At 41.4% G+C, this 15,416-nt stretch overlaps 1 protein-coding gene across 1 annotated transcript; it reads left to right on the forward strand.

Annotated features, from left to right (window-relative positions):
* The first annotated feature begins 8,345 nt into the window (after positions 1-8,345).
* P2RY1 (purinergic receptor P2Y1) lies at positions 8,346-14,877 on the forward strand. The gene is made up of 2 exons (XM_055249293.2): positions 8,346-10,394; positions 12,519-14,877. Exon 1 carries the CDS (start codon positions 9,234-9,236, stop codon positions 10,353-10,355), a length of 1,122 nt encoding a protein of 373 aa, XP_055105268.1. The 5' UTR covers positions 8,346-9,233; the 3' UTR covers positions 10,356-10,394; positions 12,519-14,877.
* The last annotated feature ends 539 nt before the right edge of the window (positions 14,878-15,416 follow it).

Here is a 15,416-nt window from a genome sequence, read left to right on the forward strand (position 1 = left end):
GGTAATTATCTCATTAGTTGATCCTCTCTGCTCCAATATCACCTGAGTAGCTCACCATTGTTTTTTTTTCCCCCCCTTGAGGTCTGTCACTCAGACCTGGGGGAAGGCAGGAAGGCTCTGATCACGTGGCCCATCCCCTTCTCCTCCAGGCCAAAGTGAACTGAACCATACTATTCAGATTTTCCTCAGGAATCTATCATTGAATGTAAGGCCAGGTTTTGAGTATCCATGTTGAGTCATGTCCACACAGAAAGAGAGAGAACTGGTCAACAGAGAAAAGGAAAGGGAGGGGAGGAAAAAGAAAAGGAGGTAAGGAAAGAAAAGTGAGTAGTTGAATAGAGAAAGGCAGAGAACAGAGATCCTTTGTCTGTGGAGTGGAGAGAGTAGGCAAAATTCTTGATTTTCAGTTTTCTATGCCCACTTCCTTGTGAGCTCGTACTCTTTTATTTACCCAGTAAAGTCACTATATTTGCTGATGCTGGTTTTGATGGATTTGGTTTCTTACATCCAAATGCCTCCTTATCAAGATACACCCATTAATGTAAAAAAAAGAGTCTATTATTAATAATAATGATGATAACCATAATAATTATAGCTACCATTTATTTTGCACTTACTATTTGCTAGGCACAGTCCTAAACACTTTACATACAAGAACACATTCTCACAGCTATATCGTCATATAAGGATTATTTGATAGAAACATTAACGCAAGAGAAGTTTGGCAATGTATCTTAGTTATACAGCTTGTAAGTGGCCTGAGCTGACCTTTGAACCCAGTTCTGTCTCTTCTCCAAGCCTGTGGGTTTAACCATGTGCCATGAGCTAATCCATAAAAAGCATTCTAAACAGTGCCTGGCACATGTATGTCACGATTCAAGTTTCCTAAACCCTTCAGGCATGTTAGTCCTGGACAGAAGCAGCTATAGCATTTTTAAATTGGCATACAAAGCAATGGCAGGCAGGATCACATAAAACCTTGCTACTCAGAATGTAGTGGCTGCATGAGGAGCTTGGATGTCAAAGGGAACTTGTTAGAAATGCAAATGCTTTGGCCCCATCTCATACTTAAAACTGTGTTTTAGGAAAATCCCCTGGGTGATCTGAATGCACATTCAAGTGCATTCACTTGAGTGAGACTCAAAGTAGATGTTTCCAGTGAGGAAATTAGTATTTTACTCATGTAGTTATTATCATTATGAAAATCTGTAAGATAAATATTTAGCTGCAGTATCAGGTGTCTAGAACTAAGGCTGAAAAATGAAGAAAAGCAAAATTAATTTGAGATACTGAGGTTCTGCTAAACTCTATCATTGAAAACATAAGTATATCAAGAAGTAACTGATTATTGTTTGCCTGAAGCATTACCTAGTCTCTATGTTGGTTCTTTTGTAACTACAAATAACTGTTTATATATTGATTTTATTTTATAAACAATATATGGGACTATTTCTTCTTACTAGGTTGACTCATTTGGTGCTGTCTTTGGCTACCCAGATATCTTTCCATAAGAATGTCTAAATTTTGGCTTGTTGTAAGAAGACTGTCTGGAATTAACTTATTCTGCCAGCTTTTCCACAAGAATTTCAACTAAAAGTAGCACCAGAATAATTTATAAAAATGGATACAATTAATGCTCATCTTTTTAAAGTTAGTTTATATTTTCGGTGCTACTGGTGAAAACTTGTCACCAACTCTTTGGAGAAACAAATTCCAAAATCTGAAAGGTGACATCAACTGTAATTAACTTTAATCTCAAAAAGTGTGAAATACTAAGGACATAATTGAGATCAACATCCCAGGAGTAAACTGATGGAAGATGTGACTTACATAAGAAAAACAGCAGTATTTCTTTATTCTTACACATGATTTTCATTTGCTTACTTGGAATTAAGCTTATGTATTCAAAATACAGATGTATCAAAAATCAGTAATTGACATATGATAGATGTAATAATGACAAATAACTCAAATAATGTCATATTTTTATTCTTGGTGGTATCATAGGAATCCTGTATGGTTTCATAATTATGGTATAAGACCAAAGATTTAAGCAACTGGCTCTAAAGATACTTGTGTACCCCCAGGCTTTATAAATATTCATTTCCCTGTTTTCTTAAAATGCTAAGTATATAAGGAAATTGTAGAAGAGCTGGCATGTAATACAGGATTTCTAGTCTGTTATCAGTAAATGTTCTAAGACATGCCTTTAATAAAACAGAGACGTTGAAGACAAAGACAGCAAAGGAAATTTTTATCAGACAAGGATGATTAGAGAAAGTTCTACAAGCCAGGATGGACTAATGTTTTTTACTCTGTATTTTAACAAAAATGCTTTTTGAAAGTATTGTAAAGTGCTCAAGACTAGGGACTAGGGCTTCATGTAGGTGAGATAAGAGAAGTAAATATTTTAAAACGAAATGTAAGAAAGGAGTTCCCTTGAATACTTATTCTTAACTTTGGAAGCAAGAAACTTTCTAGGGATGGAAGAAGGTTTAGGTGGCCTGGGATCTGACAGGTACTTGTAAGTGAAAAGGCACATATAGAGAACTTAGCTCAATGACATATGATTCAATAGGGACATTGGCCACATGACTACATAGCTTGCATCATCTCACCACCTTCCAGACACCTCCCAACACACCCAGATTTAAACCTAAATAACAGAAAAGCTATGCTCAGTGATATTTCCAAAACTTTCTTCCTATGCCTGTGTAAGTATCTTGCTTTCTCTTTCTCTGTCCCCCACATACTGTTCAGGCACTATTTCCCCTCCTGTGCTTCCCTCTTCCTCCTTCCTCTCCCACTTCTTCCTCTTCTTCATTTCACTGTACGTTTTTATTATTATTATTTCCTTTCTCCTCTCCCCGCTGGCCTCCTGTCTCTTGCTCTTTTCTCCCTGTTTCCTCACTCAACTTCAGATCAATTCTGCTGGGTATATTCTGTGTCCTATACCCCTGCTGTGATTCTTAATGAAATAAATTTCAGGAAGCCTACTGACTGGATCCATGACAAGTGTATAATTTATAGGAGCAGCTGGGCCCTCCTTGGCACAGGACAATCCTAATTTTTTCTCTGTATACTCTCTTTCCAATTCTGCTCCATCTTAGCCTTCTTCTTCTACTTCATTGGAGGACATCAGCTGTGAATTCCTTACACTTCTATTTCTTTCTCTCATTTTCTTCTTGGGGAAGGAAAGGGTCTCCTCCCTTTCCTAAAGTGAATCTCAGAAGTTCAATTTAGAAGGATATCCTAAATGAACCTTTATCTCATAAATCAGGGTCTCATTGTCTCTCCTCCGTAAATCCTAACAGCTGTCTTACCCATCAGCTCCCAACTTCCTTCATATTGCTACCAGAATTAGGTTTAGCATTTGTGATATGGTATTTATTTAGTCAAATCTGATGGTTTTTTGGTCTCTACTCAGATGGGAGATTTCATATTTTATGTTTATGAGAAGTTTCTTTTTCCTTTTTCTGCCCGTGGCCCTCAACTGGAATTTTTCCAAAGATTTTCCCATTCTTAATGATTGTTGAATTTCCTGTGGCTTAAAGAAAAAGAAAATAGAGATTTTCTACATATGGTGATAAAAATCTCTGGAAACATAATAAGGGCAACCTTTTTGTTTATGAGTCTAAGACTCAACAGATCTGATGTCCCAATGATTTTCTCTCTCAGGTTACATGTAAATCATTGGCTATTTTTAAAAAGCCCATGTAGAGAAGTGGAATATTTAGAAGCTTCTGAAATACTCTTTGACTATCAATAACTTCAATATCTGGCTTAGAATTTTCTCTCCTGAGGGAAGGCTTCTGGGAGTAACGCTTTCTAAACTCAATCTGTGCTGGCCACTAAAAGTTAACGTTACTATCAGTGCCCTGTATTTGCTTTTTTTCATCATAGGATAGTAGCTGAATGCATACACTTCAGTGACAAATAGCCTACCTTTAAATCCCAGTATCTACTGTGTGACTATGGGTGAATTACTTAACCTCCCTGTACCTTAGTTTCATCACTTATAAAATGGGAATACAATGGCCAAATATCATCATGCATATTTTAAGGGTGAAAAGAGATAATCCTTTTTACATGTACACAGTGCTTGAGTATACAGGAAGGCCTATTATTATTGCTATTGTTATATTTACTATTATGGTTAGCTATATATATTATTTGCATTTCCAACTAAATTGTAAATCTCTTGAAGTCAGGTTCTTACACTGTTACTTAAATATAAGGGCATAAGAAGGGCAGCCTTTTTATGAGTCCAAGACTGCCATTAAAAGTAATGGCAGGCCGGGCGTGGTGGCTCATGCACGCCTGTAATCCCAGGACTTTGGGAGGCTGAGGTGGGCAGATCACAAGGTCAGGAGATCGAGACCATCCTGGCTAACACGGTGAAACCCCGTCTCTACTGAAAATACAAAAAAATTAGTCGGGCGTGGTGGCGGGCGCCTGTAGTCCCAGCTGCTGGGGAGGCTGAAGCAGAAGAATGGCATGAACCCAGGAGGCGGAGCTTGCAGCGAGCTGAGATTGCGCCACTGCACTCCAGCCTGGGCGACAGAGTGAGACTCCGTCTCAAAAAAAAAAAATTAACATGGAATAAATAGGCATGTCACTCAAATATGTAAGAATTTTTTATCATATCTTTAAGCCATCTATAATTGGTGTTCAAATGTGAATAATGACTGAGTCTTAGATTTTTTTCTTCATTAATAATAGTTGAATGTTTTACAAATAGAAAGTTATAGTAATTACTAAATATATGTAACTTATTCCCACAAGGCAAAATTTTGATTTAAAGCATAACTGAAACATAAGTGTGTAGTTAAATATGTTGAATGCAAAAGCAATGCTTACAAAATTTATTTACTTATTTATTTTTTTGAGATGGAGTCTCACTCTGTCACCCAGGCTGGAGTGCAGTGGCACGATCTGGGTTCACTGCAAGCTCCGCCTCCCGGGTTCACGCCATTCTCCTGCCTCAGCCTCCCCAGGAGCTGGGACTACTGGCGCCCACCACCACGCCTGGCTAATTTTTTGTATTTTTAGTAGAGACGGGGTTTCACCGTGTTAGCCAGGATGGTCTCCATCTCCTGACCTCGTGATCTGCCCGCCTCGGCCTCCTAAAGTGCTGGGATTACAGGCATGAGCCACCACGCCCGGCCCAAAATTTTTTTTTTAACAGCATTTTTTAAAAAGTCTGTGGTGCACTTAAAACAACTATCCCCCAATTCCTAGTGTCAGTTTTCTGAAAGTACCTAATGGTATCTGGACTAAGTGTACATGTCAAAACACTAACATTATGAGTTAATGCATTTGCAACAGATTTCTGAGTGAAGTTACATATTGCCTAGGTTGCAAATAAAAAATTCAAGGGAGTGAGGACTTAAGACCTATTGAGTACCCCTGGAACTCTTAATGGTTTTGCTTCCTTTTCTCTCTTAATAGACGATCATCCCACCTAGTACCATACTAATCAAACAATACACAAATGTTTCATGTTAAGGCTCAGAATCATAGACTCATATAATTAGGAGATTGGAAGGAAACACAAAAAGTAAGACTTTTCAAGACAACCTCATTCACACTCTTTACTTGAATTATTTACTCTAGTTTTATTATTAATTTTTATGCTGTTCAGTTGACTACAATTCAAAACCCAGTGTATTCATACCGTGTGCTAAGATATGCTCCTTCCTACATGTGTTCCTCTGAAGAACCATCTGGATCTTGTGGGGGGGTATTTTCCTTTGTGGTATCAAAGCCAGGAGCTCATGGTTTTCCTTTATTTTTCAAGGGAACACTATCATGTAGCATCTGGGACCAGAAAAAATCTTGATGGTATATATTTTACAGATATTTTCTTTCTGAACTTTTTTTCCTCTAAGAGAAAAGCTTTCGTTAATGTGTCATGTAAAAATACATTAATTAGTAACTTGTCAAGAAGTGCTACATTCCATTCCTGTGCGGGTCCATTTATATATGTTCCTGAACAGCTAATATTTCATTTAGTTTCCAATTAAACTTGCTCAAATACATTTTTGAAGTGCATTGCTTAAAATTTACATTCAAGGCAAGAAAACGAGTTTGTCAGTAAATGTAGTAATTAAGGAAGTCCCAAGTCTGTATTTTTAAGATACTAGAGGTAATTGTAACTAATCACTTTAACTTAAAGAAATAGAATTGGAAATACCCCCCTCCCCCTTCCCTCCCCACCCCCCACCAAAACCATACCTTATTCACTTTGGAATTATAAACGTCTTTTACGTCTATCCATATAAATGTATTGCGTTTGGTATTCAAGTTGTGTCCGGAATTGGTGGGTTCTTGGTCTCACTGACTTCAAGAATGAAGCCGCGGACCCTCGCGGTGACTGTTACAGTTCTAAAGGCGGCGTGTCCGGAGTTTGTTCCTTCTGATGTTCGGATGTGTTCGGAGTTTCTTCCTTTTGGTTGGTTCGTGGTCTCGCTGGCTCAGGAGTGAAGCTGCAGACCTTCGCAGTGAGTGTTACAGCTCTTAAGGCGGCGCGTCTGGAGTTGTTCGTTCCTCCCAGTGGGCTCGTGGTCTCGCTGGCTTCAGGAGTGAAGCTGCAGACCTTCTCGGTGAGTGTTACAGCTCATAAAAGCAGTGTGGACCCAAAGAGTGAGCCGTAGCAAGAGTTGTTGCAAAGAGCAAAAGAACAAAGCTTCCACAGTGTGGAAGGGGATTGGAGCGGGTTGCCGCTGCTGGCTCCTGCAGCCTGCTTTTATTCTCTTATCTGGCCCCACCCACGTCCTGCTGATTGGTAGAGCCGAGTGGTCTGTTTTGACAGGGCGCTGATTGGTGCGTTTACCATCCCTGAGCTAGACATCAAAGTTCTCCACGTACCCATCAGATCAGTTAGATACAGAGTATGGACACAAAGGTTCTCCAAGGCCTCACCAGAGCAGCCAGACACAGAGTGTCGATTGGTGGGTGCATCCACAAACCTCGAGCTAGACACAGGGTGCTGATTGGTGTGTTTACAATCCCTGAGCTAGACATAAAGGTTCTCCACATCTCCATCAGACTCAGGAGCCCAGCTGGCTTCCCCCAGTGGATCCTGCACTGGGGCTGCAGGTTGAGCTGCCTGCCAGTCCCACGCCGTGCACTCGCACTTCTCAGCCCTTGGGTGGTTGATGGGACTGGGCGCTGTGGAGCAGGGGGTGGCGCTCGTCGGGGAGGCTCGGGCCACACAGGAGCCCATGGAAGGGGTGGGGGGCTCAGGCATGGCGGGCTGCAGGTCCCGAGCCCTGCCCGGCGGGAAGGCAGCTAAGGTCCGGTGAGAAATCCAGCGCAGTGCCGGTGGGTTGGCACTGCTGGGGGACCCAGTACGCCCTCCGCAGCTGCTGGCCTGGTGCTAAGCCTCTCATTGCCAGGGCCGGCAGGGCCCCCCGGCTGCTCTGAGTGGGGCGGGGGGGCCGCCAAGCCCACGCCCACCCGGAACTCCAGCTGGCCCACAAGCGCCGCGCGCAGCCCGGGTTCCCGCTCACGCCTCTCCCTCCACACCTCCCTGCAAGCTGAGGGAGCCGGCTCCCGCCTTGGCCAGCCCACAAAGGGGCTCCCACAGTGCAGCGGTGGGCTGAAGGGCTCTTCAAGTGCCGCCAAAGTGGGAGCCCACGGAGAGGAGGCGCCGAGAGCAAGTGAGGGCGTGAGGAATGCCAGCACACTGTCACCTCTCAAAATTACTTTCAAAGGGATAAATTTCGAATTTTTTTTTCATTGTAGCTTCTGTTTTTTAAATGTACTGAACAGGAGGATTTCGGGAGCTTTTCTTGTCTGATAGGTGTTAAGTATCTATCTCGTCATATTTGTGCCGAAGCAATGTGCAATATGGACTAGTAATATTTTTACAAGACTATTTTGGAAATTCTCACGTTGATGTTACTAATGACGTGGGTTTATTAGCATTTGGGTAATTAAGAAAAAACTGTACTAGAATTAAAAAAAAAAAAGATAAGGGCAAAACAGACTTCTCCACCCCTCTTCCAACCCTCATTCCTTTGGAGGCTCGCGCCCTCTTGGAATAGCAGGTTCCTGCATGTGCCAGAAATCCGGTCCCGGCAAAGCTAGGTGCTCTGCAATGCCAGGAGTTCCCAGCTAGGGACTCCTGGCTGCTTGGAGCTTGAAAACACCTGACGTGGTTCTCGAGAGCCCTAGAGGCTTCTGCCACGGACTGGTCTGCTCTGGGGTTGTAGGCAGAAGGCTCTAAGCGGTCGGAAGGGTTTCCTGTGTGTCAGCAACTTCACTTTGCCGAGATAGCTGGCGGAAGAGGGAAGGAGCGCTCGCGGGCCAATCGCCTGCCAGCATCCACCTTTGAGCGCACCCCTCTCCCTCGCCGCCGACTCCGGTAGCAGCGTGCCAGCAGAGGCTGAACACACTCGGCCACGGCGGAGACCTGCTCCCCAGAAGACGCCTCCTGCTTCCCACTGCGCCCTAGAGGACGCGGGCTGGCTGCTGGGCGAGCTCGGCGGAGGCCTCCCTGCGGAGTGCGGACTCGCCCGGGTGCCCAAACTCCGCCCACCCTCACAGGAGCTCAGCTCTCCCGCCTAACCCCGGCACTCTGGACAGAGCCGGGCTTGGGGAAGGGGCTCCCGAACTGCGCGGACGCTGAACGGGACGCGCTCCAGAAGCGCACGAGTCCGCGGCCACGCGCGCTCCGATGGCCGCCAGGAGCTGAGCTCAGGGTGGGCGGAGGAAGCGGTTAGACGCCCCGAAGCTGAGCTGCGCGTTTCTAAGGTAGGGAGGAGGAAGATGCCCCCAATGAAGTTGATCTTTAAGCCAAGGAGGCTGGGGAGCACCCTCCCCATGCTAGAGCCCTGCAGAGCGAGTTTCGCTTGATCTCGCTGCGCCTCTGGCGCGCTCTGCAGCGCGGACCCGCGGCCCCTCGGGAAAGCGCAGTCGGAAAGTTATCCGCGGCGGTTCCCTGCGCGCGCTGTTGTGTAAGCTCGGCGTTGCGAGCGGACGGAGAAGTTGCTGGCCTGCGGGATAGCCCAGTTCGGTGGCGGCCCGGGGCGGATTTCATGGCCCGCGGCGAACGCGGGGCCAGAGCCGGCGTGGGCGAGCCCCTGCGCGCCCCCACCCGCGGGGATCCAGCTCGCCTGCTCCCTTCCGCTCGCTGGCTTTTCCGATGCTTGCTGCGCCCCTGGCCGCCGCTGCCCTCTCGCCGCCTCCTACCCCTCGGAGCCGCCGCCTAAGTCGAGGAGGAGAGAATGACCGAGGTGCTGTGGCCGGCTGTCCCCAACGGGACGGACGCTGCCTTCCTGGCGGGTCCGGGTTCGTCCTGGGGGAACAGCACGGTCGCCTCCACAGCCGCCGTCTCCGCGTCGTTCAAATGCGCCTTGACCAAGACGGGCTTCCAGTTTTACTACCTGCCGGCTGTCTACATCTTGGTATTCATCATCGGCTTCCTGGGCAACAGCGTGGCCATCTGGATGTTCGTCTTCCACATGAAGCCCTGGAGCGGCATCTCCGTGTACATGTTCAACTTGGCTCTGGCCGACTTCTTGTACGTGCTGACTCTGCCAGCCCTGATCTTCTACTACTTCAATAAAACAGACTGGATCTTCGGGGATGCCATGTGTAAACTGCAGAGGTTCATCTTTCATGTGAACCTCTATGGCAGCATCTTGTTTCTGACATGCATCAGTGCCCACCGGTACAGCGGTGTGGTGTACCCCCTCAAGTCCCTGGGCCGGCTGAAAAAGAAGAACGCCATCTATATCAGCGTGCTGGTGTGGCTCATTGTGGTGGTGGCGATCTCCCCCATCCTCTTCTACTCAGGTACCGGGGTCCGCAAAAACAAAACCATCACCTGTTATGACACCACCTCAGACGAGTACCTGCGAAGTTACTTCATCTACAGCATGTGCACGACCGTGGCCATGTTCTGTGTCCCCTTGGTGCTGATTTTGGGCTGTTATGGATTAATTGTGAGAGCTTTGATTTACAAAGATCTGGACAACTCTCCTCTGAGGAGAAAATCGATTTACCTGGTGATCATTGTACTGACTGTTTTTGCTGTGTCTTACATCCCTTTCCATGTGATGAAAACGATGAACTTGAGGGCCCGGCTTGATTTTCAGACCCCAGCAATGTGTGCTTTCAATGACAGGGTTTATGCCACTTATCAGGTGACAAGAGGTCTAGCAAGTCTCAACAGTTGTGTGGACCCCATTCTCTATTTCTTGGCGGGAGATACTTTCAGAAGGAGACTCTCCCGAGCCACAAGGAAAGCTTCTAGAAGAAGTGAGGCAAATTTGCAATCCAAGAGTGAAGACATGACCCTCAATATTTTACCGGAGTTCAAGCAGAATGGAGATACAAGCCTGTGAAGGCACAAGAATCTCCAAACACCTGTCTGTTGTAATATGGTAGGATGCTTAACAGAATCAAGTACTTTTCCCCTCTTTAACTTTCTAGTTTAGAAAAAAATCAAGAAAATAGTGAGTTAAAAAAATAATAGAAGTAGAAATGCCCACATCCACACTTAGCTTGTTTGGGTTTGCTTTCAAAGTCTCTCTTCCTTCTGACTAGAAGTATGTATAATAAAACAATACTACCTAGTTAAACATTCACTTTCTCTTTTGCCTTTAAAATTTGCAAGCTTTTCTGTTTAAAGTGTGTGTGCACATGAGTACTGGGGTTGTTTTTGATATTAGTAATTTCTCTAAGAAAACTAGCCCCCTGCAACTTGAGTTTGTGGTTTATCTAGCCTTTATTGTTTTTTTTTTTTTTTTAAATCCACAGTAGGAATAAAACAAAAACCTACATTCTCAGAAATATCTAGCATGGTATAACAAAACACTAAACTCATCAGTTCATCTGGCATCAGATCAATGGATCTCTGAGCCGGGTGTTTTTTTTCAGTGTCTTATAAGCATAGATGATAGTTGACTGAGTTTCTTTAGGGCATTGAATAGACAAGTAAAGCTAATGAATTTAAAAGCCTGAAAAGTGATTGTTTTCCAGTTATTTCTGGAAAAGGTCTCATTATATATTGGGTGCTCAATGTTCGATGGGGAAAGCCTGCATATATCATCATACTGGTAAAATGCATTCAAAATAATTAAAGTGCATATATTTTCCTTGTAAACACCATGAGCTCTCTTAGACATCTTGTGATAAAGAGCATTTACTTGCCCCACTGCTGTGCAATGCCTTAGGACTTTCTTTGTGTTCCAGGACAAGTGTTCACTCACATCTGTAAAAACAATTTTAAGAATCACAAATAAATTACAGACCAAAGTTTGAGTAAAGTCAAATAACTGTTAGTAAGTTGAAGGATATTGGACAGGAGGACAGTATTTCAGAAAAGGAGAGGTTGACAGTCATCCACAAGGCATAGCCTCAAAGTATACTCTCAAATGTATGAAGCAACTGGGGTGGGCAGAAGACATTTTAGAATGACGGCTTTAGTTTAAATTAAAATCATGGTGGAGAAGACTCTTGCTTCCTCCAAGTGTTTGAAAACACAAAATGCTATATGAAAAGAAGAAATAGAATTTGTATAGGTTGCATTGATAGAATGGGAAGCTATCATCTTTGGATAAACCTTACATCTCAATATTTAAAGAAAAAACATATATATGGAGAGGGAAACATAGAGAATTAAAGTACCTAGATACCATAGCACTGAAAAGTAAAGTACTAATCAAACTACTAATAGAAGACTATTGGTCAGTGTTTTCTATTTAATATTTGTTTTCTGCCAGGCGTTAATGAAAAATTTGTAAAATCTCCAACAGTGTTAATAATTTTTAATGAATATTGAATTGCTGCATGTCTAGTCCTTGAAATGGTCAAATTCTATATAATGAGAATAATAAGGTGAGATAATGCAATTGACAATCCCAAACAAATAAATCCAGTGTCAAAGGAATTTTTAGTTTTGGAAGCTATTCCTCATAAAGCCAACATCAGAGTTTGCAACTGACGGTGGCATAACTTGTTTGAAAGCACTTTACAAGTAGAGCAACACGTGGCTGTATGTTAAGGAAAGAAAGAACCTTAGTGCCCTGTGGAACATAATGACAGGAAATTCAGGTCTTGATTTCAGTTCTTGCAATGCCTATGTAGATTGAGGATTTGTGAGACCTTCAAAGTAGCTTCACTTTACCCAATCTCTGGCCACTAAGATCAATGAAAAAAGCTGTATTTAACCTTCCTAAGCAGTGATTCTTTTTACATGTTCAGTTTTAATGCATAGGATTATAGAAACAAAATTGAGAAGAAACCTACCACACCTCCTCATTTTGAGGAAAGAGAGGGTTAGTAAAGTTCTCACTTCATCAGGCTCAAATAACATCCGTTTTAGATTCCTACAAGACAAAATCTAAAATATGTCATTACTTTATTGACCTTGTTAAACAAGATCAATATCATTAAACTGACCAAGATGGAAATTACAGGACTTATACCAAACTTGAACTTGTAGCCTAATGATACACATTTTTATAATATTTCTTCACCATTTACTTTAGTTTCCTTTCTTTTAGGTCTCAGGATGCTCAGCTTAATTTAGAGTATGTGTTAAGTACATTGTTTCAGCGTCCAGAGAATTTTGTGAATGTGGATCCAGTGAGGAGGTGAACAGTGACTAGAAATGCTTGTTTACTACTTGGCATGTTTTTTCCAAAGTGTTTCTTTTTTAGCTTCATACATCACATATGGACATTGATGCCACATAATAACAAGAATGATCTTGCCAACTCCTTCCAGGCCAAAAGAAGCCTCTGGGAAGATGTGCCAATGGTGAAAACGTACAGAGGGTCAGGATGAAGCAGTAATCTCTATTGGCAAAAAACTGATCAGGTCATACGATGATTGAAGTATGTTAATAGTAAGGGCAGAAACGTGTTGGCATTTGGATAAAAAAACTGCTAACATTATAGTACTTATTACCTAACAAAATTTCACACCACAAAAAATATTTTAATGGCAAATTCAAGGTGTTTTATTGCTTACAAATAAGCATCTTTGACTCTTTGAACATCAATTTGTGTTTACATTGAAATGACAAAAAGACAAACTAAGAAGAAATATAGCATGCAAGTCAGAATTCAGAGTTAAAACCATGATGTTGCCGCTCAGCCAGCTATGTGACTGTTGACCCTTTCAAGAACACACATGGATTAAAAAGTTGGATGACATCCATTGTTGGGGCCTTGGGGGATATGGTAAAGCATGAAAACTAAACAGCCAGGAGACTATGAAATCTGCTACTGTATTTTCCAGGACTTAATTCCACTCCTTGGCTAAAAAAATCTTGTAAGTTTCACAGATTATGATGTGGACCTGTCACCTGTAAATTGTCTCAATCTACTCAGACAAGACACTAAACTGTCTTTGGATATATAGATGTCAGTGCTTATAGCAGCTGGAATTTGGCTAGTGACAATGTTTAAAGATGTAATACTAGTTAGTATCTATTGAAGCTTAAACTTTGCTGGTCAAGTTGTAGCTATTGTAATAGTATTTATTGAAGAAGCTCACAGTCCTTCAGTTGTACAGACTGAAAAACTTTCATGAAAGATCCAACATACTAATGTAAATTATATTTATTACAATGTATAATATTAATGTGTCAAACTGGTGTATTTTACAAAATATACATACATAAATAAGAGTTTTATATTATAGTGCTTTTAAAATATCAGTATCTTGGAATATTTAAGTCTTCACATTTTTTGGTCTAAAATATGAAAATGTTTCATGATACAAGTGATTAATTTTCCCTAGTAGTGCTTTTGCATGTTTGCCTTTTTATTTAAGTTTTTTTCTATATAGACACAATTTGGTGTCAGACTATCATAAGATTGATAGTGAATATAAAATATCTTAGTCAAATGGGGTCTGTATTGTCTACATTTTATATATTAAATAAAAGTTTTTTTTGTCTTTTCAGGAGGTTTAGAGTATTGTCACTAAATATGGTCAAAGCTTCCCTTTCCAAATGCAAAAGTCTTGTCTTACATTTAAAGTTGATCTGTCATGTTTTAGCAGTCAAGTGGGATGGGCATTATATAAACATTACAATGTAAGGAAAATCTTTAAGGAGATGGGGAGAGAAAAAGGCAGCTGGTATCATCAGTTACTGCTGCTTAGTTCTTCTTAATTTTTTTGTTGCTTCTTCTTAAGGTGAGAAAGCATAATCTTAATTGTTTTGAGATGGAATTTTAAAGTAACACACTACCAGCGAGTTCAACACTGCTATTGATTTTAATCTGTTTTTTTTGTTCAGTTGATAACTTAAATTCCAAGTTTTATAGTGATAATTGTATATTATTTGGCTGCTGAATTCTGTTACAGTTTTTTTATTCTGTTGTACATTGTATTATACACATCACAAATTAATATGAAGGTGAATATATGTTACATATCAAAATTTGTGAATTTGAATTATAGTATGTTTTAGTGCTTTTGCAAAAAAGTTTATTTTTATATTATCTGTGATTTTAATATAGATGATTGAACTAGATTTCTTTTTGAGTGATAGTGCCATTGAATGAGCAGTATGGAAACAGTGTTACTTGATATTTTGAGCTTTCTCAGGTTTATCTAAATCAGTGGTAGCTTAACAAAACCCAGACTAATTGTGTGTAATTGTATTTTTAATAAAAGGAAAGTACATTTCCTATAATAGCATAGTACTGTTTGCATGTAAGAGTATGCAAAACGTTGTGTGTGTGTGTGTGTGTGTGTGTGTGTATGTGTCTTAGTGTGTGTAAGGCATGGCAGCCAACTTTGTATCTGCTATTTTTAGTACCAGCAGAGCTTCATAATTGTGGTCACTAGAACTGTACTTACCATGGACAATTAAAACTGAAAAAGACTCAATAAAACTATGAAACATGGTTTGATGGCTTCTATGTTATTACAGTGTTAATACTCGCAAATTTTGCCAAACTTTAACAAATAATGTACAGACTGAGAAGTACTGTAAAATGCATCGAACTAATTCAGTTTTTTAAGGTGAAGACTGGGCTCTAAAAACTACAGTGTTAAAGGTAGAATCTTGGTGCAAGATAGGTAAAATTATCAATATTTGATATTTAATTGCCAATAGGAATGTGAGCTAATTTCTTATTGTAAAATACTTCATGCTACCTTAATGTGTGCTGCTCATACTAGTGTTCTGTGTTTAAAATGTTGGCTGTAATTTTTTCTCATCTAATTTTTAATCGGGGTAACCATGCTAATAATTATTTGTGGATTCTATTTATTAGCATACATCACCTGCTTTTTCCAGGTTTGTTAAAAAATGTATCTGTGCTGCAGTGAAAACAATGTACAGTGAAATGGGAGCATGCTTAAAGCATTACCTTTTTTCCCCTCAGTTGAGAAGGTAAGTGCACAATGGTCCTGTGTTGGGTTTTCTGGTTGTGTGCTGAGAT

The sequence above is a fragment of the Symphalangus syndactylus genome, chromosome 17 (assembly GCF_028878055.3).
Source record: "Symphalangus syndactylus isolate Jambi chromosome 17, NHGRI_mSymSyn1-v2.1_pri, whole genome shotgun sequence".
Taxonomy (NCBI): Eukaryota; Metazoa; Chordata; class Mammalia; order Primates; family Hylobatidae; genus Symphalangus; species Symphalangus syndactylus.